This window comes from Micromys minutus (assembly GCF_963924665.1).
Source record: "Micromys minutus genome assembly, chromosome: 10".
NCBI classification, from domain to species: domain Eukaryota; kingdom Metazoa; phylum Chordata; class Mammalia; order Rodentia; family Muridae; genus Micromys; species Micromys minutus.
Window position 1 is genome coordinate 53,897,119 of NC_137979.1, and position 26,394 is coordinate 53,923,512.

The window sequence follows — 26,394 nt, forward strand, 5'->3', positions numbered from 1 at the left end:
CAAGGGGGCAGCTGAGCTGGACAAATGTTGCTAAATCAAATTTTACTTTCTCCTTGGGTGTTGCTGAGCCAGGCCAAGAGCAGGTCTGTTTGTTCAGTAGGAATGAAGAAGTCAAGTCAAACTCTTGTGCTCAAGGTCAGACACTGCAAAGTCACAGGTACTTACATGGGTAAAGGAAATGGGACCCGCATAGATGTCAGGGGTCTGGCTCCCAAATCCACTTCCCACACAGCCCAGTTATGTCTTCTGGGAGTTCTACTTTATACATCAGCCTGTCTGTTTAACATCTCTCTCTTTTCCACTCAGGAGAATGCTTCCTGCCCTGTCCAGCCTCTTCTTTCTGCTGTGATCATAGTCAACCTGTACAGAGAAGTCGAGTCCAGAAAGAACCAATGCACTGATTCCCCAGAGCCTTCAGGCTCCTGCCCAATGTAGCACCAGGGGTGGAGCTGAAAGAGCCGGTGATATACAATCCAGGCTGTGCTTTCTGAAATTGAAGAAGCCTGGCTTGCTATGTGGGGCATGCATATGTGTTTGTGTGTGTGTGTGTGTGTGTGTGTGTGTGTTGGGGTAGACATAAAACAATGTGTAGAAAGGAGTGTGTGATGGCCTGTTTTTCTTTTTCTAAATTTGTTTTTAAGTCTTTGTCCAAGAGTATAAGTTGTGCGTGCTCCCTGCTTTGCCGCATTCTTCCCGCCTGCCACTAGCCTCCTTAGGAAGCTTTGCTTTTGTGTTCATGTCATTGACGCATAGTTTCATCTGTCTATGTAAAACGTAGGAATCACAAATGGGAGATAATATATGATACTTTTCTTTCTGAAATTAGGTTAATTCACTTAATATAATTGCCTCTGGCTACATCCATTTTCCTTCAAATAATATAACATCTTTTTTTTTTTAATGGCTGAAGAAGATTCCAGCTTGTATACGCACTGCCCTCTGTCAGTTTCTCTGCTATTGATCAGTGAGGTTGGTTTCATAACTCAGCTGCTAAAACAGTGCAACAAACACTGGCATTCAAACAACTCCTGGGCGCGTTGACCTGGAGCCCTCTTGAGCAATTAATTCCCAGGGGTGGTAGAGATGGGTCTTATGGAAGGTTTGCTTTAGGTTTTTGAGGCAGCTCCATCCTGATTTCCACGGTGGCTACACCAGGTTACATTCTCATTTGCAGGGGTTCCTATCGTCACACCCCCAGCACATCAGTGATCTGCTTTCCCGATACTGCTGTTCTGACTGGGAGAGGATGAGCTCTGATGTGTGGTTCTCCTTTGCAGTTCTCTGGTGGCCAGGGAAACTGAACACGTTTATTTCCTACTTATTGACTTTCAGTGTCCTGTTGTTCATTGACTCATTTGATTTCCCATTGTTTAGTTCTTCCAATTCTTTGTATTTTTCTAGATATGAACCCCTTATCAGACGCACTATAGGCTGTCTTCACTCTGGCAACTGCTTTTCCCACTTCCTTCGACACAGACACACAGGAGCTCTTAAATAGCAATTATCAGCTTGTTTGGAAAAAGAGACACCTAGTGCATTAAAGAAGCTCCCGTCTGGGTGTGTCAGAGCACTCCGAGGAAGACCCACGGGGAAACAGAGGAAGCTCCCTGAACACTGGCACTTCAATTTCTCTGCTTCTGAGTGCCACATAAGCCACGCCCCTCACCGCCATGCCTTTCCCTGCTGAGTTGGGCAGTATTCTTTTGACCCATTCAACAGAATAAGTGATCAAGACCTCCCTCTCGTTGGCTGCTTTTTGTCAGGCATTTGTCCACAGCATTTAGAAAAGTCACTAAGCCTGCCTCAGGCTCTAGATACGCTTCCAGCCCCTTGGCATTCCCACATGAGGCATTTGCTGTTCAAACTCACCTGAAAAATCTCTGGCCCACAAGCCTTGCCTGCTTCCTGGCTGCAGAGGTCACAGCGTCTCTAACTCTCTTGCCACCTCCTTAAGAGGGGCACAATGACTGACACTCATGGTTGGCTCTTTACTTCCAAAACAGCTCTCGTAGCAGCACAGTGCCGGGACTAACAGGAACCTCAGAACCGCAGTTCTGGCGCCTTGCTACAACTTCACAGACGAAGACGGGGAAACAGGGAGGCTAAGTGATAGGGCCAAGGCCCACAGCCAGGCAATATCCATGAAGGTGATACTCTTGGCCACCCTGAACTTGTTCCTTTCCTGTAGGATGCTTCTAGGTTTGGAAGCTGTTGCTGCTGTGTTCTTACATCTTGCCTGTGGGCGCGGAAGAGCAAAGGAAACCCATAACAAGAGTTCCCTTGTTCTGGTTGGAGTCCCAGTGTAGATATAGTTATACGATGAATGAGTCAGGACCCATGGGTTTCAGGTGTCCGTGAAGCAATGCATATCAACCCGCTGCAGGATTCGACATGACTAAGTGAAACTAGCAGGCAGAGAAATGAGGTGCCGAGGAGAGAGCTCAGTCTGTAAAGTGCTTGCAGTGCAAGTGAGGATCTGATTTCCAGCCCCAGAGCCCATGTGACAAAAGCCAAGTGGACTGGGATTACCCTTGCTTGTCATCACAGTGCCGGGGAGCCTGATGCAGGAGGATCCCCGCCCAGGCTTGCTGGCTAGCTTAGCCTACTCGGCAAGCTCCGGGCCAGTGAAAAAACAAGGGGGAACCTCGCCTGAGGAGTGACACCTGACAATATCTCTTCCCTTTACACACATGTCTGTCTGTCCTCATGGGCAACCACACACAGCAGGGCCACTCACACACATACCTTGGGTGTTTATTCAACAGCACTTAGTGACATTTTGGGAGCCACATCCAATTTGTCCAACCCCCAAAGCCAATGCCGCAACACTATCTAAAGCAGGTTACTGCCCATTACTACTCAGGCATAGCCCCCTGTCTGCTTGTCTCATAGAATATGTATTGACATCTTTCAGAAGCCAGAATTCTGGGGCTTAAGGCCTCTGGGATTTGGGGCTTGTAGACAGGATGAAATGGATTTTAGGATTATCCCAAGTAGTTGGGTATTAGGAAGTGATGGGTCTGGGCAGTTGCTCACACCAGTCCTTCCATGACGAAGTCCCCAGGCGACATATACCAGGGAAACACACCTCCACATACCCCGCGCTCGGCACTTCACTGAGCCCATACAAATACTACCAGTGCAGATGCTGGAAAGCATGTGCTCTCCTGGGGCTATATCCTTGCTGGGTGGGCAGCAGAACAGGCATGCCTGACACAGCTTCTGCCTCTAGAGGGTCTAAGCTGGTGAAAGGACGCCTTCTTCAGGTAACTTGCAGACCCAGCACCCTTGCCGTGAAAACTTTCACAGGAAGTTCTCCTTCTGTTCCTTCTTCATTATTCTCTGGATGAAACACCTGCCTTAGTTTCAAAGGGGACCCTGACTGTCTTTAATTAACCACAGACCTTGCATTGATTACAAAGGAAAATGGGAGGTAGAAGGGCCCCTGTGGGGGTGCTGTGCCTCAGAACTTCCTGCAGCTGGCTACAGCCCACTCTATTTAAACCAGGATATTTTAGGACCACCCCAGGAGCTAAAGAACTTATCTCGTATCTTTTTTCTTTTTCTTTCTGGAAATCTGTATCTTTCCAAGTGGAAATGCCTAGAAGCTGAGATGAACAGAGCCTAATGTTTCCCTGCCAGTCTGGTGCCAATAAGCAGAGCGTGAACACACACATTAACTGGAGGGGCCTTTCTAAAGCACAGGAAAGAATGATTTTTAATGGGGGCAGAGCAGTCAGTGTTAGAGAAGATTGTAAGATAGAATCTGCTCATCCAAGCTTCTGGTGGGCCCACTCTTGAAGATGATATTGACCAGTGATAGTTCTGCATGTATTTTGAGACATTCCATTGTTGAAGCCCACGATTTCTAGATGCCTCTTCAGTTTTCTTTGGGCCACTCATCTGTTATTTATTTCTTCCTTATCTCCACCCCATACAATTACTCCCCTACCGGAGGGTTAAAGGAAGTCTCAATTGAAGTGATTTGATAGACAGTGTTTGCGGGAGTCTAAGAGAGGCCCTGCTTGGCCAGTGTGTTGACTTTGTAGAAGATCAAGTTCCCGGCAATAATTTCATGGTAATTAATCTTGTGCTTAAATGATAATCCTATAATTAGAAGCAATTAAAATCGCTCACAAGGATGGCCTTCTCCGTCAATGTCAATGTCTCTGTGTGCTAATGGAGTCGTCTTGAAAAAGGAGCCAGATAGAATTCGCATCTCACTTCCCAGGGATGCATTTGAAGCCCACTTCCAAGTTGGCAGGAGTCACTGAAGTTAAGGGGGATGATGACTGAGACCCCTATAGACAATCTGGGGGCCAGAGGTCATCTGAAACTGAGGGGACAGAAGCCATGTCATTTGTTCATGGGACCAGGGTGCTTTAAGAAAAAGCACTGCACTAAGGAAATGACACGGGCGGCCCTTTGCCCCTCACCGGAATTGCCTTGTCACCTCCCACGGGCACCGAGTGACTAAGCACCCAGCATGGAAGGCTATGTTCAAACCACAGCAGAGAAAATCAGTGTGAATAACAATCCGTAGGAGGGTGCGCGGCTAGTTAGTACACAGTTGACATTTAGCTGTGCCACCGACGAGTCAGGGCGAGGCACCCGGAGCCAGGATATAAATAATGACAAGTCTCTTCTCCACGATGCAACTCTTCTGTGGGCCGAGGTACACATCTCTCAAAAACTCCGAAAGTCACGTGGCTTTGTGAGTTAGGCTAAAACAGGGCATTCTAACTTGATCCAGATGGAGAACTAAAATGGGAAGAGGCTCTTGGATTCGGGACATTAGGAAGCATGGTTTAAGCCTGGGTAGTTTTTATGCTGTGCATTTTGCATCTCCACAAACACCACCACCAATACCACTACCAATACCACCACCACCAACAACAACAACACCACTACCACCACCAATACCACCATCACCACCACCAATACCACCACCACCACCAATACCACCACCAATACCACCACCACCACCACCAATACCACCACCACCACCAATACCACCACCACCACCAATACCACCACCAATACCACCACCACCACCACCAATACTACCACCACCAATACCACCACCAATACCACCACCACCAACAACAACACCACTACCACCACCACTACCACCACCACCAATACCACCAATACCACCACCACCACCACCAATACCACCACTACCACCAGCACCACCACCACCAATACCACCACAAACACCACCACCAATACCACCACCACCACCAGCACCAACAACAACAACACCACTACCACCAACACCACCAACACCACCAACAACAACAGCACCACCACTACCACCACCACCAACAACACTTGAATAAGACTATATTAAGCACCAGCTTGAGGACTGGGCTGGTAACAGGAGGTGACACACTCTAACTTCAACAGGGTTATATTATGATCTGGTAGAGGGGAACTGGTATGTATTTCATTGCAAATAACAGGAAGGGCACACACAGAACGTGACCTACTTTAGACAAGCCAATGGGAGGAGGAAACACCAGTGAAGGGTCAGTGGGAAAGCAACAGCAATGGGAGATGAAGCTGGGGAACTGATATAACACCAGCTGCTCAAGGAGTTGCACAGAGACAGAAGTCTGATATTTAGGACGCCCAGCCAAGGAAGAGAAAGAACTCAGATTCACCAGAGTCATGCTCACGGCGACCCGGAAGCATATGCACTTGACCTTTCAGCACACAGGTGCTGCCGTGTGTTTTAGCTTACAGGCAAGCTCCTGATTTCTTTAGCTGAAGAAAGCACCTGCTTGTTAGGCACAGTGAACTTAAGGGAGGTGACTGCTAGAGATGATTCCTTCAAAGTCTAAGAGAGCAGGAGAACGCCCTGAGGAAAAAGAGCCAGGGCAATGAGAAGCCAGCCTCCCCACTCGAGGTGAGGAGGGGCACGTGTGACCAGCTCCCACTCCGTCAGAATATCCTGGATGGGAGTTCATCTTCACCTTCCCTGTCCAGTTTAATTTCTCACTGTCATCCGGGGAAGGCTTCAGCCAGGTTCTCCACTGCCACTTTTATTCCGAGTCATTTCTTGAGCCCACACCCACACCGGTGCTGAGAGCATGGCTGTGATTATGGGGTCTCGGCCGCTGTAGACAAGTGCCAGTTAGGAAGGTGATGCCTGTGTCTACATGGAAGTAGTGCTTGTGAATTAACACATGATCTTTCCTGGGTCACCCATGTAAGAGGGTGGGGAGGACATCCTGGGACACCTAAGGTGGAGTATTTCCCATGCAACAGTGGTGTGACCTGGGCAGGGCCTGGAGTTCTCAAGTTTCAGCTTCCTTAGTTACAAGATGGTGGTGGTGATGTGATGGTGGTGATGTGATGGTGGTGGTGATGGTGGTAGTGATGGTGGTGGTGGTGATAGTGGTACTGGTACTGGTGGTGATAATGTTAGTGGTGATGGTGGTGAAGTCATGGTGCTGGTGGTGATGATGATAATGGTGCTGGTGCTGTTGCTGGTAATGGTGGTGATGATAGTGCTGGTGGTGGTACTGGTGGTGATGGTGGTGGTGGTGATGGTGGTGATGGTGGTGATAGTGGTGCTGGTGATGGTGGTGGTGGTGATGATGGTGGTGGTGGTGGTGATGGTGGTGGTGGTGGTTATGGTGGTGGTGGTGGTGATGGTGGTGGTGGTGGTGATGGTGGTGGTGGTGGTTATGGTGGTGGTGGTGGTGATGGTGGTGGTGATGATGGTGGTGGTGGTGGTGATGGTGGTGGCGGTGATGATGGTGGTGGTGGGTGTGATGGTGGTGGTGGTTATGGTGGTGGTGGTGGTGGTGATGGTGGTGGTGGTTATGGTGGTGGTGGTGGTGATGGTGGTGGTGGTGGTGATGGTGGTGGTAGTAATGGTGATTGATGGTGTTGGTGATGACAGCATTAAAACATCATATCAGAGCCTGGTACATAGTAGATGCTTAGTCAATGTCAGGTTTTCTTCTCATTCTACCTCGACACCCAATACTAGCAGCATCTTTAATTTGTCCTTAGCATTCCCCTTTCTGCACTCACTACTTACGTCTTAACTGACTGGCTATCCATTCCCACCTTTGCTTTCACGAGTCCACCCACAGGGAGAACACTGGAGAGACCATTGACAGCATCCTTGATCACTGTCATCATTATTTTCTGAGGAGGAAAATATACTCCTGCCCCTGTGGACTGGTGCTAGACAGTGGACTTCCTCTCATCTTTACTTCTTGGTCTATAAACAATAGACTTATGCTATTATGTGATGTCACACGAACATGTAATGTGACCTACCACTGCACACAGAGGAGAAGATGTTATTGGGCTGGCCAAACTTCTGTAAAACATGTACTAGAGAAAGTACATTTGGTCAAGAATAGTTGTTACCTGTTACAATAAGGACTTTGCTGTAGCAGGATTTAAGCCCAAATTATAGGCAAGGGTCATAACACTTCTCGACATCACTTTTAAAGAGAGAATCCTGTGGAACGAAGCATTACACAGATCAGCACCGATCTGGTGTCCTTGACAGAGTCAGAGGCCTCCCCAGGGGGTAGAGACTGCAACCTAAGGAGTGGGTGGAACATGACCTCCCCACTCACCCATACTCCATGTCCTTGATGTTTATTGAGGGAGACATCTAGATGCATTTCTGTCAGCACCAAACCCCCTCTCGTCATGTGCAATACACACACTCAAATGGGACCCGTTAGCTCTTTGGCTAAGTCCCCCCCCCCTTTAATTTCCTAATCGGGCTATTTGGAAAACAGGCATGATGATGCACACAGTCCTAAGACATAGGTGGCTTCCAAACCCTGAGTATTTCTGTCCATGGAAGGGGGTCGGATGCTGTAGTCTGGCAGGACACATAACGGCATGTCCCATGCAGCCAGCCCCAGGTGGCTCTGAGAAATGCTCAGTGACTCGCTATATTAACGGAGGCAAAGGGTCATCTAAGAGCCACTAGCAAAGAGGGCTTTGGGGCCTTTGAGCCTGCTTCCTCTCCTTGCTTTCCACGGAAGGGAAGGGCACTGGGGGCTGTGGGCAGTGGCATTAGGCTCATTGGAGCATGAGAACACGGACAGGGAAGCTGTACTACTTGGGGGATCAGCTGCTACTGAACCCCAGGGCTTCCTTCCAGTTGACAACGCTCTCTATGGAGGTTACCTAATACCCACAAAGGCTCCAGACATAATGCAACCCAGCCTTTCAGAAACTTGTGCTTGGGTTTGAAATTTTCAACCAATTTCTAACAGTGTATTTTTAAGAACAGTACAACAAATACTTCCCCGCCCTTCATTTATGTTCCCAATCATTAATACCGTTCTGACCCACGTATTTTACCTACACAGTGATCTCTCCTCCCATTTATTTTTAAATGCAAGGTGTACTTATGTGCATGTGTGTGTGCATGTGTGTGTGTGTGTGTGTGTGTGTGTGTGTGTGAGATATGGTGTTTTTTATTGAACCATTGAGATACTGTGTATGGCATAAAAATGATGCCCACAGCTCCCTGAATAACCATTGCCACTCAGAAACTTTACACTGATACAGAAACATGACCTCACATTCCCAATAGTCCTCAATGCCCTTTATAGCTGTTCGGAACTTTGCTTTGGACCGAGGATCCAATCAAGCACTACAGATTGCATTTGGAGACCATGTCCCATTAGCCTCTTTTAGTAAAGAACGTTCCCTCGAGTGTCTTTGTTGCTCATAAAGTTGTCATTTTTTTTTTTTGAAAAGCACAATGCCAGCTATCATGTAGAATGTCTCAGTATTGGAGCTCATTTATTCCCATTTCCCCAGTCCGGAATGATAAGGTCAGAACCCTTATGGGTGAAGCTGTGCATTTCCTAGGAGATACTCACAGGAAGAACATCTGTCCAATTTGTGCTATTTGTGGGGAGGCTGAGTTTTGTGAGCTGAGTGTCTCCCTCTTCTCTTGTATTCACATATTGAAACCCCAATCCCGATGTGGTGGCATTCCAGAGTGCAGCCTTCGAGAGTTTGGAAAGTAATGGGGAGAGGAGGGCACAGCACTCGTGGTAGGATTGGTGACCTCATACAAAGGCTGAGAAAGCATGCTGGCTTCTTGTCATATAGAGATACAGGAAGATGGCCATCTGTAAGCCAGGATGAGGGTCTTGACCAGACACCAGGCTCTGGTGCTTTGATCTCGGACTTGATCCAATACTATGAGATACAGAAGACACCCACTGTACAGCTGTTCAGTTGACAGAATTCCGTTATGGCAGCTCTCACTAAATCCTCGAATTTACACAGTTGGACAGGGCAACACCTATCTAATTGCTACTGAAACTCACAGCGAAACATTAAGCAACAGTATTCTGACTGTATCCTGTGCTGGGGCCTTGAAAACATTGTGACCAAATCTTGACCGTCACTGAGGAGGTTTACTCTTCATAGGGGTTTTGCATAACTGCTCTGTAATTCTGCTGTGTGCCTGGAGCAGAGGGAATGGTACGTGCACACCAGTGCTTCAGAAGCCAGGGTCCTACCAAGGGCACAGGGACGAAAGCTATGGGAAGGCAGCAGCAGGCTCAGAGCTGGAAGCAGTATCGTGGAGTCATTAAAACAGCTTTCACCTTTATTCTGAGAAGAGTATCAGGAGGACTGAACGCCCTCAGCATCCAGATCTTGGAATTATAAGTAACACTGTTTACTCTAAAACAAGCAGACAATATAGAGGTGGCGGCAGCAGCAGCAACAACAACAAAAAAGACTTTCTTAAAAAAATGACTAAGGTACCAGGCGAGCTTTTATGTTCCAAAAAGAAAGGAAGTACCCAAGAGAAACAATCACACGTAGGGTGGATTACATGAAAAAGACACTGGAGTCAGTTGGAAGAGGCCCCCACTGTTGACACTTGGGGGATCAGAACATAAGGACATTAGACGGTGAAAAACGACTTGTGAGCTCGGGCTCTCTAGCTTGGCGACGTAAGGAGAAGTAAACACGCTGCTTATTCTGAAGATCAGCAGGTGATGGAGATGAGGAATTATAGCACTTGAACATAACCATTTTCCAGCCAGCAGTGTAACCACAGGTTAATAAGGCTCTTCGGTGGATACCTACTCTGCGTGGTGGAAGACTATTGACCTTTAAGTGTTTAAACATCCAGTACTTAGTACAAACAAGAAAGATGCTTTTGAAATGGAGGAGTCTACCAAGACACCATAACCAGAGGACCAAATGCAGCATCATTATCAATAGACAGGATGGTCCAGTTGCATCTGAGGATAAGTGTGGCTCCTGGCTGGCATCCCCACTCTATGCCAATACAAAGGACCAGATTCCTCAGTTGCCACCTTCTGTGTTCCCAATCTGGCTCCAAACCCCACAGGCAAGACTCTGTTTATGTAATGACCCCCAGCTAACAGCTTTGCCCTTAACACAAAGCAGCTTCATCCAACTCTTCCCTGCTGGCCTCCCACTAGTCTACGACTGCCTGCCCTCAGTGAAGAAACCTGCACCCAGCGCAGCATTCCAGTAAAGTATATGCTATTCCTGTGCTCTGTCACCAGTACGAACAGTGAGTCTGGTTGCTGTGCACCTTAGGTGAGAAGACAGGTGCATTGTGTGTTCAAACATTACTGTCTCCAGCTAAAGGTTTCCTGTGTGAAGAAGAATCAAATACAAAGCCTCCACTACATGGCTCCTAAAAACTGTGGCGGGTCACAGCCCTAATCCTTTGAAAATGGAAAGAACAAGAAACCTTCCCACTCTCTATACTTCTCTTTTGAAATTTTCCATGATACTGTGCTTCTTGGATATGTTCTGCATCTCTGACTAGAGAGCCATCCTCCCGTCCTCATGGCTCTTCTGTCTGTCACTCTATATATGAATCTACCCTGTTGTTTTTCAGTTTCCTTGGTGATAAAAACCTTCATCTTAAGAAGAAGGATATTAGGACACAGGATGCTCAAGGGGGAGGTAAGACATTCTACCTTGCAAGGAAAGCTCATCAGGATTTGAAAGTAACAATCCAAAGGCTTCCGGAAGGTCCTGAAACTAAACAGACTCACTAGGCCTGCCCCTCCCCAAGTTCAGATAAATAGTAAAGACACTCCCAGACTAGCCAAACTGCCTGGAAGAGGCTAAGGCAACCAAGCTCCTTTGGAGCTAACCCTAACTCTAACCCTGACCTTAACTGGAGATTGTATTGTTCTGTGAACTCTAGGCTTATGGTTCTGATGAGCTATTGCCCCTTGTGGTAGGCCCTGATGATGTAGTTGAGTTTGAGTCATTTCTGCCCCCATAAGTAATCCCTCGCTCATATTTCTATAAGTATACCCCAATAAAACTCGCTGGTTCATCAAGTTTCATTTCAGTGGTATCTATACTCTGGTCTATTATTGGTTCTCGTGTGGGTGAATACATGTTCATCTTCCCAGGAATAGTGCCACATAAACACACCTGCAGCTTTCTTGAGTAGTCAAGGCATCTTCCTCCAAGTTCCCACTGCACCTCAACGGACCTAATGTGCCCCAGCATTCCTTTGAATGTTGAAGTCCCCCATGAATACTACATAGTCTATGATATGCTTACCCCCTCTCTTGATCATTTGAGTACCCCCATTAAGATGCTACTGCAGAATGCTGTTCTTTAGGCATGAAATGGACATTACCATCTTGTATCAGAGCAGTTGTGATTATCTGCAAGAGAGCCTCATGAGAGCATACCTGTTAACATCCCTTTGTGGAAGAATAGGGGGAGGGTCGTAGGACCACAGGGCCCTCATGTGAGATCACAGCCACTCCCCCTCTCTTGTAATCCCATCTGCAAACTGACTATGCGATCTCATTTGGGACTTCAAAAATTTCAGTGGCCAATTGTACCTGGCATCTGGAGGTGCTATGGGAGGAAAGTTAACCGAAGCAGAGATTTAATCATTACAGCCCTTAGAAGGCCTTCAATTACATTGGCCCGAGGCATCTCTGGGATGCAGGTGTTTAGGGTGACCCACACTCCTATGAGAAAACCTAATAAACTCACTGATTCTTGAAGCTGGACTTGGTCAGAATGGCTTTTTTGGCCTGTCACTGGGCTCTATTTTGGGTGGACAGACATGGTCTACAACTAACTCCAGGAAAAGTCACACAGTAGATGCTGTAGAGATGGAGTGTTACAGGAAGCTAACTAAGGCTCATTGTTTAGATCCTGTGTGAAACACACTCTGAGGAGGTGAGAGAGCAGACAGAAGGAATGCTTCTTTAATCACAAAACATGGCAGCCAGATTCGGTACTGAGGAAGAAGAGACCTTGGCTCTGAACATGGAGCTTCTTAGAGCCCAAGAAGGAGTTCAGAAAGAGAGGTCCATGTGTTGCAAAGAGTCACAGTCCAGGAGAAAGGTTGCTTCATCACCTGCTCCATGCGAGCTCACGTTAGGATTTTAATATCCATGCTACATTAACAAACCAAATATGAGGAAATTAAATTCTTCTTCAGAATAATCTGCCTGTGGGAGACACGTGTTTCTGAAACAACCAGAAAGCAGGTGGTATTTCTCTCCTATTTACTGACAACACTAAACTGAAAATGACTTCTCATGAGGAATTCCTTTTTTTTTTAAATCAGTCCATATCAAATAAGAAAGTGATACAAGAATATAAGAAACCTTTAAAAATCTCCTCTGAGAGGGTGGGGTGTGGTGTGGTGGGGTTTGGTGTGGTGGGATGTGGTGTGGTGGGATGTGGTGTGGTGGGATGTGGTGTGGTTGGATGTGGTGTGGTGGGATGGGGTGTGGTGGGATGGGGTGTGGTGGGATGTGGTGTGGTGGGATGTGGTGTGGTTGGATGTGGTGTGGTTGGATGTGGTGTGGTGGGATGGGGTGTGGTGGATGGGGTGTGGTTGGATGTGGTGTGGTTGGATGTGGTGTGGTGGGGTGGGTGTGGTTGGATGTGGTGTGGTGGGATGTGGTGTGGTGGGATGTGGTGTGGTGGGATGTGGTGTGGTGATATGTGGTGTGGTGGGTAGGGGTGGGGAGCACAGTTCTGGTTCCCTCCAGCACTGTTGCCCAAGGAAGAGGAGGCCTTTCCCTCAAATACAGCACCACTCTAGAAAGCTAACCTCACCACTCATTTCAAAGGGGGCTATTTCAATCCCAGAGCGGAGAGCTCCCACTGGGAACTCTCAAGTTGCTTTGGAAATGAGTTTCAACCTGAGCAATTCCACATAGGTGAAATGGGGACTCAGCTAATCTAGCAATTAACACGGCTGCTCGGGGGTTCGGTTTAAATGCATTTCCTAGGAAATCACTTGCATTTGGACCCCAAGCTCCACTCACTGTGGTTTATTGCTCATATTCACTTTCTCATTAAAGCCGGGCTGATTCCCACACCCTATTTAACCCTCCCGGGGAGCAAGTCAAGCGCTCTTCCCTCTACCTTTCAAATGCTCCCTTGCAGCGATCTCCTTCACGGGGTCTTTCTTTCCCAGTCCCCTCCACCTCCTGAGCACCTCCCCGTAGTGTTCTATTTTTGAGACCACATAATTTGGCGGTTAATGACACTTAAGATTGCTCTTTAATCCCTCCACGTGGTACCCTTTTTCTCTAAGTCCCGTTTTTGGATTCTCAAGAGTGTCCTGCAGTGCTGAATGCAAGTTTGGAAAAATATTTGTGGGTTTACTGTTTGTTCCACTCAATAAGAGAAGCTAAGGGAGGCTCAGAGACTAGGTGTTGGAAGGAAGAGCCTGGAATCTGGCCAACTCCATTACCTTCTACTCTGTGGCTTAGAACAATTTTCTTTTCTCCTCACCATCCCCCAACTCACCTTTAAGAGGAGAACAAGAAAGGTTGCCTCCTTGATGATACTGTATGTGGAGTCAACAAGACAATGAACACAAGGTGCACAGTGCAAAGAAAGCCTAGGCATACCCTAGGCATTGAAGAAGTGATAGTCGATGTTGTCAACAAGCTTCCTCAGGACAAACTGATGCCTGAACCATCCAGGAAGCAAGAGGCACAGACAGAGCACCTGACCCCAGAAGGATCCCTTTGCTTGGCATTCCTCATTATGCTTTGGAATGCGGAAAATGTGAGCTGGAGTTGAATGTCTTCTCTTTGAGTCTGCCCAATAACTCCTAGCTGGATGGAGTGGTACAATCCTGCATACCAGCACTAAGTAGGCAGAGGTAGGCAGATAGTGAGCTGAAGGCTAGCTTGGGCTACTAGTGAGATCCTGTAGAGTGCTTGTCTAACACATGCAAAGTCCTAGGTTTGCTTCCCAATACTGCCAAAATAATATAACAAAATTTCAAGATATTATTACTGATTAGTGATTTCCTTGAGTTTACTTTCTAAATTTAGGGTTGGATTTCATTTACATAAAAAACTACATCTTATTTTACTTTTTATTGGTTTTGAGGAACCTTATGGGTTTTCAGCAAGGACTCTCCCACTGAGCTATAGCTAGTAACTACCTTAGAAATGGGTTTTTCTATTGCTATTCATTCTTATTGCTACTATTAAAGCATTTTCAGTCAAACTTCCAGTTTTCAGGAGCTAGCTATTTCATTTCCTCGTGCCTCAAGTTCTTCATCTATAAATCAATGGTCACATAGTAAGCTTGCTCACAGGTTTAAGTGAGACTTTATTTTTAAGAAAGTAGCTTTTTTGGACTTAGAGTCACATGGAAAACTGTTACTGTAGAAACTTCCTAAAATATATACATATATAAAAGAAGTTTTAATGGAGTTTTCCTGTGGTAGGGGCATACAACTTCAAAGACAAATGGCACGCTACCAAGTCTCTTTTTGAGTTGCTGGTCGTATAACCCTGCCCTAACATCACAAGCTATTTCCACGTTCTTGGTTACCCTCCAGAACTTGGTGTTAGACCCTGTTGTGGAAGACAGTACACACTTGAGTCATGGAACATGAAGAAATCTAGTTAGTACTCAACTGGACATGTCACTCTTTCTGGCTAGTGTGCATAGAGCGGGAAGGTGTGTTGCTGAAGGAGAAAAGCAATTGTCAGTGTCAACCAGCTGTGTACAGGGCAAGCTACAACAACCTGTCTGGCAAGAAGCCATGGCTCGGCAGTGTAATAGTGGTACAAATGTTATGGGAGCAACCAAGTACGTTTATTTTTTTTAAGTTAAGGCTCACTCTGTGAGACACTGTTAATGAGACCAAGAATCATATGGACCTGAGGTGATGTAAGAGAAAATGTACTACAATTACTCTGCTCAACAAACAGCAATAAAATGAATCCTAATGACATATGACCAAACCTATCAGTGTGCACTGGGTAACCCTCATCAGAGAAGATTTTTCTTGCAGTATATTGCAATTAACTCAGAAACTCACTTTTGACACACTTCTTTCCTAGGCAGAATGATGACCTTGGTGACAGTAATGGCCCCATGAAAGGGAAGTGTAGGTGAAAGCTAAAGTCTCAAAAATACCCTCCATGAGCATATCTAAAATAACAAAAAAATATTTTGCATTCTGATTTGAAAGGGCAGTTCTGGGAAGAAAATGTGCTTATTTTCAAAAACAAACAAACAAACAACCAACCCCCCCAAAAAAAAAACAAAAGGAAGAAAGGAAGAGGGGAAGGAAAGAGCCAAACAACAACCACAGCCTTTCTAAATTCTGACTGTTTCTCAAAATAAGCTTTCTTTAAACTCTTCCCACTTCCTTCTTTTCTCAAATAGAACTTTCTCATCTCTTTTTATCACATATTCTGCTGTTTATAGGTAAGCACCATTAAAGTCAGTCTTTCCAGCATGTCATGATAACTTGGAAGCTGCAAATACAAATGGAAATATAAAACTCTCCCTGGTGTAAAGACACAAAGACACGGCCAGAGACAAAGCTTACAGGGGCTCCACCAGGAGCCCTAAGAGCAAAAGCATAGACTGTTCTGAGAGTTAAATCATAAACCAACATGGAGGGTTGGGGTTCAGCCCAGTGGTAAATCACTTGACTAGTAATAAGGCCCTGGGTTCAGTCCCTAGTATGACACAGAGAGGCTGAGATGTGTTGAGGGCATAGCATAGGTCCTGGGCAATCAAGATGTCAGGATTACTCTGTTGAACTAGCTGATGCACTAGAAGTGGATCTGCACAGACACAGGAAGGAGTGCTCTAGCCCATAGCTATAGAACCCTCACCATGGCTGGACCATTTGTGAAGGTGCAAGTGGCATGACACTTTGAGGCTGAGGTCTGGATGCAAATGTACTCTCTTATCTTCCCATTTAATACTTCTCAGTGCTGTACAGTCTCCATCTCCCTGTGCCTCGTCTGGGAAATGAGGCTAATCATCAAGTGTAGAGAGAAGGAATAAATATCATATATGAAGTTCCTGACTTTATGCATAACACAGAGGAAGTATATGCAGACATCAGTGGCTGCTGTCACTACCTCTGACATGGATTTTCAGGCCATAACAACCCAAGGCCACTGAGCATCTAGACCCTCCAGCCATCTGTCTCCACTGGCCTTAATTTTGGTCTTGCCAACAGCATTTTGACCAGTTGGCCTTTCTGTCCCAAGTATGGTGGGGGAGAAAATGGTGACCATTGTCAGAGCACCCAGGTCTGCATGTTGGCTTAGACTTTGTATGACAATTGAGTATTTGGAAATCCTGTGTACAGAGTATGCTCATAGAATGGATTCATTCATAGCACATGCTTTGAGAGGCACCAAGTCATCCAGCCCGGATTCACCTGCTTTGCCATCACCTTGACCTTTGCCCAGCAATGATTCACCTGGACCATGCCTTACCCGTGACATGGAGTTTTTCATCGGTGACCTCCGCCTTCAGATAAATCCGCCCCCTCTTCTCTGTGTGATCCATTCCGCAGAGGCTAGGGACATTGATCACACACTGCTTGTGAACATTCATGTCGCAGGCTGTGAATCAAAAAAGCAGAGGGTAAGGTTGGCCATATGGGCTAGCATCACTGCCTCCGTGTTTTGGTGTCTGAGAAGTGGGGCTGATTCTTCCCTAATGTGATACTTTGCTACCATGTTTCTGGTGACATGAAGTGTTAGCAGATGTCCCTTTCAGCACAGGCTTCCTCCTCTGAGTGGCAATTCCCTTAAAATATCTATCTCACATTTGTTCAGTCTTTACCACAGCAAAAGAACCCCGGTTGTTCTGTGACTGTTTCAAATATTTAACAAAATCTACACAAGTAAATGTGTACAGCGTTCAGACTAGCTACTTAATAGTTTATATACATGCAGGCATGCAATATGCAAATTTTTAACCGAGGATTCAATTCTCTGATGGGAATTCCTTCTGCCTTTGAGAGCTGTCCACCGAGAACTTGAAAATTTATGGGCTGAGCTTAGGAAATTTATAAACATTTCATTCCTTCAGGTAACTCAGTAACTCAGTATTTTTGAAAAGGTGTAAGTATGTTGCCTTATTTTTTTTTTAAGGAATTTGTGTTTGGTATTTTAAACCTGTCTTCAAATATTTAAATATTAATCCAAGTAAAACAAACACATGCCTGGCGTAAGCCATTCCTTACACTGACATTATGTAGGCGAGACAGGGGGAAGATAAAAAAAGATCAGTCTTATTTCCATAAACCAAAGAAACCCTGAGAAGAATCCCCAGGGTTGACTACAAACATGAGGCTGTGTAGGTGTGCTGGTTCCGCCCTCCTGGAACCTTAGGCTCTCTGGAATCCCCACCCACTCTCCCTGGGATGCTAACAGGCTTAATCTGCTATACTTAAGGCAGAACCTGGCTATTCCTTTCATTTTCAATCTTTAATCCGAACATGGCAGCACCTTTTTGGAAAAAGTCATAAATCAGACCTATTTGCTGCAGTTCAATGCTGAACATTGCTTCCCAGATTCGGGTCCCCTCAGGTTTCTGTTCACAAAGCTCCCTGTTCAAGATTTGCTGGGGCTTAGCCATAAAGATTGTTGCGAAGATGTGCTATTCATGCGCCTTGGGTTCCCCAAGCCCTATCCACCCTCAGGTATCTGGGCACAAGTCTGAGGATGATCATTTACAAGGCCTTGGGAAGAATATGAGTGCCAAGGATGGTGTGGGCACATGAACGCACGGTTTGCATTCTGATTTTGGCTCTACGTTAAATGGCTTTTGTACCTTGGAAAGTTGGTTTGAACACACTGATCCCATTTCTTACTCTACAAACTAAAAGATTGGCTGACGTAAGTGGTGGCGTTTTCCTCACCAAGAGGAACTATGCAGAGAGTATGAGATGGCAGACAAGGGCGTGTATAGGGAAGGCTGCATCTCTGCTAAGGTAGGGTTGGGGTCCTGGTGTCTTCTTCTCACTCTCCTCTTCCCAAGCCCAAGGTAAAAAGAATTAAAACACACACACACACACACACACACACACACACACACACACAGTGGCTTGGATCAGTGGCTTTCAAAATAGTTTATACATGAAGCCCCCCCCCCAACTCCCAATGAAATCTAAAGCAGAATCCTAATATGTAAGATCAGATGAATGTTACTGTCAAAAATTTATCTAGTTAATTCAGATTTATACAAGTTACTTAATCACAAAGACATCCAAGGGTATGGGGGGGGTGAACCCTAAAATGGAGGGTTTGTGAAGCTATTTAATGTCTGCCATGGTGGAAATCTCTTTCCAAAAGTTTGTGTGCTGAAGTTTCACCCAGTGTGGGAGAGGCCTCTGGGAGGTAGACAGTGGTATATGAGGTTGAAAGTGTGACTGTGAGGAGTCCCTGGGGTGGCACTGTGGCTTTATGAACAGACGACAACTCCCAGCTAGTCTTCCAGTTTACCCCTGCAGAGGAGACCCTATACCATGTTCCCATCTTGCAGTAAGTCTACACAACAGGCTGGTGCTTTATCCTTAGGCCTCTCAGCCTTGAGAGCTCTGAGATTAAATAACTCTTTGTTCTTCATAAAGTGCCCCATTTCGGGTATTTTGCTATAGCAGCAGCAGCAAATGGACTGGAAACCGAATCTGGCAGTTCATCTGTTTCTGCATTGTAATTAAAATCACTCAGCATGTAAAATCCTTGCTTCGTCCGGAAGAGAAGATTCAGGTGGGGACGGGGTGGAAGGGCACACCTTCCCAACAGCAGACTTCTCAGGGGAGTGTGTTGATTGGGGAAACTCGATGACAACCCCACCATGGGAGTGGGGTTGGGATATAAACGTCACAGCGTCTTGCTTAATTGCGCCAAGGTTGACATGTATGCAACACAAGTCATGTTGCTCCATGTTTAAAATGACATGTATGCAACATGACATGTATGTAACATTGAGAATTTATTTTTGATCCATGTTTTAAAATGTTTTTTTTTTAACATTTATTTATTGTGCTGTTCTGGCCACAGCACACATGTGGAGATTAGAGGTCAATCTGCACAAGTCTGTTTCTTTCCTTTTATCTGTCATGTGGCTTCCAGAAATGGATGCCAGGTTGTTAGTTTAGGTAGTCAGCGCCATCACCCACTGGACCACCTCTCCAGCCCAGCTCCAAGTTTTAAAATAGCTAAAAATACATTTATAAATGCACTTAGGATGACTATTTTTAGAAACACCGAAAAGGATGTGTTTGGAATCTGAGGGTTTCTTAAGACACAGAAGCTGTTGGGGTGGATGATAAGGCCATTGACCTGCACAGCTAGGTAAGCGGAGGAAGCCCTGGGCTGTGGGAGAGACCCTGAGGCTCTAACATCCACATACTAACTTACGCACAACACTTTAACTCTATGCAGGACACAGAGCTCTGTGGTCAGTGTAGTTCTGACGAATGAGAACATGCTGAGGTTTTCCTAACAGTTATCAAGGACACGGGCTTAGCCGCTCCGTTTTCACATCCTAAACATACACATTTTTATTCAAGTGACTATCTAGGTAAATTTGTCAGTAGAGAGTTAGCAAAACAGAATGTTTCTGAGGCTATGTTTTTCTCTCATTTGGTATTGGATAAGGATGCAAACGTGACCAGGGAGGAGGAGGGAAGTGGCCTCCTGTCCTCTGTGTCACTGACCTCTGTGATGTCACATGTTACTTGGCTGCTATAGATTCGCCCGTTCTTCAATGGGCAGGACAAGTGAGCTGAAGATGCCACCCTGGTTTTCATGCTCACTTTAGAACCGGCTTTATGGAGGAGTCTGCTGGATTTTTCCACAGTCCACCCACTAATTAGAGGCATAGGAAGATAATGACTGGTTTCTTAGCTTATTTTGAAGCCAACCAAATGTGGAATCTGGAGGTGGGGAATCTTCTGTGGGGTTTGACTAGCCTGCATTTTATAGTGGTTGAAGTTTTTTAACACATACACACACACACACACACACACACACAATGCCAGTTCATTTCATTTATAAACCAAAGTACCTTTAGGGGTTTGTAATTAGACAAGTACGTGGTTATAACAAACCAGGGTCTCTAAGCTTTGTCTTTATCTGAACCAGTTCTCTGTGGTTGAAGTTTCTGAGACTGAGCACTGAGCAAACCCAGACGTGAGCTGCAGAGCCTGACCAACTACAGGAAAAGAAAACTTACTGTCACATTTCATCCCTTGGTGGATAAGTCCATAGAGCAGGGACCCACAGTGATCACAGAAGGTAGGGCTTCCGTACGTATGGATTTTGAACTTGTGCTTGCTCCTGGGGTCCTAGAGAGAGAAGAACAATATTTGTTTCAGGTATGAAAAGGGTTATATATATATATTTTTTTATTAAGGCAAGTTCACAATTTATTTTTATTGCACAGTTTGGCTAGTATTAGATTGTGTGTTGTTCCCTAGAATCAGAGAAGTGTGTGTATTGTGTGTGTGTGTGTATCTTTGACTATATCACATTTCAGTGTAGCAAACACTCATGCCCCCCTTTAAGGTATATAATTTGTACATAGTCAGTGACAAATTTTCCATGAATGTTGTTACTTGAAGCCTACTGTCATCATAGCCTGGGAGGAGGCATGTTCAGTGTTTCAAAGTCTTCCTGTTCCTGTACTGAGGAACACCCCAACACCTAGCAAGGCAGTGGCCCAGAAGAGACATAGAATTTTATGAAGCTAATATGAATGAGGTCTGGATCCTTCTGGAAGTCTCTGGTTTTCCAGAATCCTGATGGGCTGTGGAACCAGATCAACCCCGAGATTGACAGGACTTCTTGATTGTGTAATATTTCCAGAGAGTCTGTGTATTTGAGTGGAAGAGATGTCAGTGGTTAGAGGAAAACCTGAAACCCACTGGGGTAGCCCTTCTACAAGCAGGGCTGCAGGCTCACTGCTTTCTCTAGCAGACCATACATAGTGCGAGGGTGCAACCAGAAATGTGTTCTAATAGTTCCTGCTCTTCAGCGCACAGATGGAGAAACAGAAGCAGATATGTACACATACATATTGTGCCATAGTGAGTCTTTCAGAGGCATGGATTGGGACAAATGGCTTGTTCTTCTTGTCTTATCTGCAAACTGGGAAGTCATCATGACCCAACTTACATGGTTCTAAAGACAGAACAAGCCACCTTTGTCAACTAGTTGGAAGAAAATCCTAGTAGAAGGCTTTCCAGAGCAGGGCTGGGTATGCAGGGGACAGAGAAGGGAGGTGCTAGCTGCTGGTTCTAGTGGCTTCTTTTTCTTCTTCTTCTTCTTCTTCTTCTTCTTCTTCTTCTTCTTCTTCTTCTTCTTCTTCTTCTTTTTCTTCTTCTTCTTCTTCTTCTTTTTCTTCTTGTTCTTCTTGTTCTTGTTCTTCTTGTTCTTGTTCTTGTTCTTGTTCTTGTTCTTCTTGTTCTTGTTCTTGTTCTTCTTCTTCTTCTTCTTCTTCTTCTTCTTCTTCTTCTTCTTCTTCTTCTTCTTCTTCTTCTTCTTCTTCTTCTTCTTCCTTCCCTCTTCCTCTTTTTCCTTCTTATTCTTTCTTCCATCTTCATTTTCCTCATGGTACCTCTCCTCTTCTTATCTCCCTATCCCCTCCCCCATTTTGTAGCCTAGGTTGGTCTTGAACTTTAAATCCTCCTGTCTCAGTACTTCTCAGCTCTGTAGTTTTGAGATTAAAGGTGCATCACACACAGCTCCCAGCTCTTTCAAGGAGAGGACTGAGCAAAAAGATCTTTGTGTGCTATTTGAACAACAAACTAATGTTATAATCAATATGCATATACAAGGTCCTTTCCTCATGAACCGCTTTTTCCTGAAGTCAGCTCTGAGCAGCTGCTAGAGCACAGAGGGCAAATCGGGGGAGGAATAGAAGACAGGATTTCCGTGAAGATACACTAAGGGTGGGCTCTCCTGGAGGTAGGTGCTGCTCACACACAGACACAAGGACAGACATGCTAGGCTTCTGACTTTCCAAGGCACTTGGATGGGCACCGGAGGTCTAACAGGATTCCAAAGGCGAGTTTGGCTTTTGCTTGACTTTGAAATCTAGAACCCACGCTAAAGATATCCCAAATGAATGATTATGATTACTTTTTAAAGGCATAGGTTGGAAAGTTCCGGATTGTTTTAATCAAGCAGAAGAGTTTGAAGTAAAGCAAGCCAAACACAGATGTATCCATTAGCTGTGGTAAAGGTGAACTTGTCTCCTCATTCCTCATTATAATATTTTACACTCACTTTACAGAGATGGTAATGACCACCCCCCTACCCCTGCCCCAGAGCTCCATGATTCATAGATGTTGGAACTGGGATCCAACACCCAGTTCTTACTGTCCAGCTTTCAGATGTCTACCCAGCGTGAAGATCTGGTTCTTGCCATCTCTTAAACTCTGGAGCTGTACCTCAGGTTTCTCAGAATACAGCCAAACTCATGTAGTGACATGGTTTCTGTGGCTACAGTGGCAGAGTAGAACACTTGTGGCAGAGCCAGAATGGACCACAACACTGAAAATATTTCATAAGAAACATCTGCCAGCCCAGCTTTAGGGCAACAGGTTTCACATAACAGGGTGTCAGAGTAATTACAAATACTGTACCTAGATGTTCTCATAATCACAAACTCTGGGGACGGGCCTCTTGCTGTTCCACCTTTCCCTTTGCTTTCTCTCTTTCTTCCTTCCCTCCTTTCCTCCCATTCACTTTGGATACAAAATATCACTATGTAGCCCAGACTGGCCCCAGACCCTTTTGTTAGCTGGTTCAATAGTGGGATTGAGGTAAGTGGAGAAGCAAGCACCTTACCCGTGAAGCCCATCTCATTGGCTCATGATTAGCAAATACTCCTGAAGCAACCCACCATCTGGCTTTCTAAAGGCCCCTCACATTATAAAGTATCTCATGTCCTTGTGGGAATATTTTTCCTAGCTAGTAATGGCTAGAAGATGGAGTAAAGAGCAGCTGACCAGTTATTCTGATGTCTGAGATGTGGGCCAGAATGCTGAAGGATCAGGCTCGCATCAGCACCGATAATCTGGACCCATGTTGACAGTGAAGGTTGTTCCCTACAATGTGGAGGGCAAAGAAGATGCTGGGGGCAAAGAGAGCAGCCAGCTTCCCTGCAGAGACGGCATCAGCGACTGGCAGCAAATCAAGTGTGGCAGCTTATTGTGAACCCTCCGGAGGATGTATGGGGCAGTCAGCCCTGCGGGGGCTGTCCTGCCAGCTGACTGTCACACATCTTTACTGATGTGGCACATGGGTAATGGGCCTCACTTTCAGGAAAACTCAAGTCTTACTCATTTGACACACATATGGCATCTCCAGACTCTAACTCCTGGGCAACAAAGAGAGAAAAACACGACTTCCACTTCCTGTGTATATGTCTGGAGAGTCACCGAGTCCCAGAGTCCTTCACTACTGAAAGTGTGTGTGTGTGTGTGTGTGTGTGTGTGTGTGTGTGTGTGTCCATCTTATTTATAAATTAAGATGGCCATATGTGCTCATGGGAACTCCAGCAGCATATGTGCATATGCAAAGGGTTTGTAACCTGATAGGAGCTGGGAAAATATAAGAAGCTGTTATTGTGTTAGCCATAGAAATAAAATTCACGAAGCCCAAGGTTTCTCTGAAATTCTTCAGTGGCGTGGGCTGTAATGGAAGCACCTGGCGATCTGGGTGATTCCAGCTTTGACTGGTGGTCAGATTGGAGGCTGAACAGGACACAGTTATTTCTTCAGTCCCATGCCCAGCACTCTGTCTAGCCCTCTAGGAAGTTCCTTGGCAATCCCCCCACCCCCGTGTGGTAAATTTGAAACTGCTTGGTGGCCCAGATTAGCTCATGCATGGTCCCAGCTTAACGGTCAAGATGGTGGTATTGCCGGCAGAGAAGAGTGAAGCAAACACGGAGGCTCGTCCAGTGTCACGCATGGCACCGGGTCTGACAAGAGAAACAGCCTTGTTACCTACACGGGACTTACCATGCTTCACAGAAAGCCACTGGAGCAGAGACTTGCCCAGGCTGTCTGCGTTTATACCACAGGCACTGAGGAGCAGTGTGCTGGCCCTTGGCCTCAGTTTCCTATGTGTGGATCCTGGACCATGGAGGTGGGAATGGGGTTTAAAATGAAATCTCACAGAACCCCGATCTTGTCAAGAGGTGCCCGGTGCCACCGAGGGTGGGGAAGAAGGAGAACAAAGCAGGGAGACAAGGCTGCTGCTAAGTTAAAGCTGGAAACAACTGCACTAAACGGTCCCTTCCGTTCTGTCTTGATATTTAGAGAAAGAAAACACCAACAAAACTCTTTTTATTTCGAAATCATTTAAGACCCACAAGAATTTGCAGGAGTACAGCCTGTTCCTGAGCGCTCTTCCTCCGGCTCTCTCAGTGAGAGCATCTTACATAAGCACAGGGGAGATGCAGCTGACTTGCAGGCATCCTAGGGCCCCTAGACTTTCTGTGCATAGTTACAACAAAAGGGCTTTCATCGCACAACGTATCAATGGAATGTGCTGTGTACTGGGTAAGGAAGACAGTCCTGTTTGCTGAGCAATTAGCATGATCTCAAGAAGAACAGCAGCAGAGGAACCTGTCCCTGATCTCATGGGAAGGGGTTGAAGGTGACTCCAAAGATCTATCCCAAAGAAGTGGGAAGTTCCTGTCTAAGCAAGCACACACGCCGTGACCTCTGTGACCGGTTCTCAACAGAGTCATTTCAAATACCTGGCTGACTGAGGGCTCAGCCAGGTGTGCAGCCAGCCTGGGCCACGGGCAGACTGAAGGGCTGTGGTTCTTCCAGGTGGAGAGGCACGCTCCAGTGGGAACTGAAGTCCTAGTGTGTTTATGTATAAGTGTTGCAGGTCTTTGGGTCCTGAACAGCACTGAGGCACTCTCTCTGTCACACCTGTAATGCCTGGAACTTTTACCTGGTGACACCACCCAGTGTGTTTCACCCATGCCTTTGCCTGTGATGGCTTCTATCTGACACAGCCACAAGAATACTGTCTGCTGCAGCTGATTTAGGGGTAGTAAGAAAGAACACTGTTTTCTTCCAGAGGAGACACACTCTCACACACACACAGACACACACACACACACACAAACACATGCTCATACACAGAGACACACACACACACATACACACACAGACACACACATACACACAAACACACATGCTCTCACACAGAGACACACACATAAACACACAGATACACACATATAAGCACACATACACAGAAACACACACATACACACAAACACATACACACAGACACACACATATAGACAAACACATACACACATATACACACACATACACACACACATACACAAACACACACACACACATACACACATATATGCCCTAACCAAACAGTCTCAAGCAAAGGAAAGAGCTATGAACCAATATCACTAAATTAGCGACTCTGATAGAACCAAGAGAGGCTATTAAGATTTAAGTCTAAACTGTATCTCTGAGCTCCCCAGGGAGCAGGGTGAGAAGGCAGAAGAATCAAAGGAGGTTTCTCTGGGATTGCAAAGCCGAGAACTAAAATTTTCCCAGCACTTCTCTAGCATCGGTTGTCTCTTCATGGTACACCCACACTCCACACAGCAAGACAACTACATCTTCACAGAACTGTGCTTTTATCATAGTCTGCCTGAAGGTTCTAGAGAGAATTGTCCCATGGGTAATGTGTGGTAAGCTTGGCCACAGCATGTAAAGAAGAGTCCATTTTACAGTAATTCCCCTCTAACCAGATTCTTTCCCTTTAGGGAAGCTCCTTTTAACTTTTAGAGACAGCCTCTGTTTGAGGGGGGTGTAAAGCCTGCTGTCCCGGCCTATTGTTACGTCTAATAGACTACGCAAATGCTCCTCCCAGAAGCTTCTGCCATACGTGCGGCTGTGGTGAAAACAGGTCTTTCATAGGCACAAATAAAATCTCACTCGTAAATCCAAATCTGGATTTATTTCTAAAAAAAAACAACCAGTGTGTGTGTGTGTGTGTGTGTGTGTGTGTGTAAGTTCTATTATAGCATCTGCTAGCCTGTATCTTATCACTTAGT

At 45.8% G+C, this 26,394-nt stretch overlaps 1 protein-coding gene across 2 annotated transcripts in view; it reads right to left on the minus strand.

Moving 5' to 3' along the window:
* Positions 1-26,394, minus strand: part of PRKCA (protein kinase C alpha) — a 386,490-nt gene that overhangs the window by 96,602 nt on the left and 263,494 nt on the right. For both annotated transcript variants that reach the window (XM_080924536.1, XM_080924535.1), the window contains exons 4-5: positions 20,518-20,629; positions 16,764-16,892 (exon numbers count right to left, since the gene is read on the minus strand). In XM_080924536.1, coding sequence (XP_080780662.1) covers positions 16,764-16,892; positions 20,518-20,629 — 241 coding nt within the window. The remainder of the gene's footprint in view (positions 1-16,763; positions 16,893-20,517; positions 20,630-26,394) is intronic.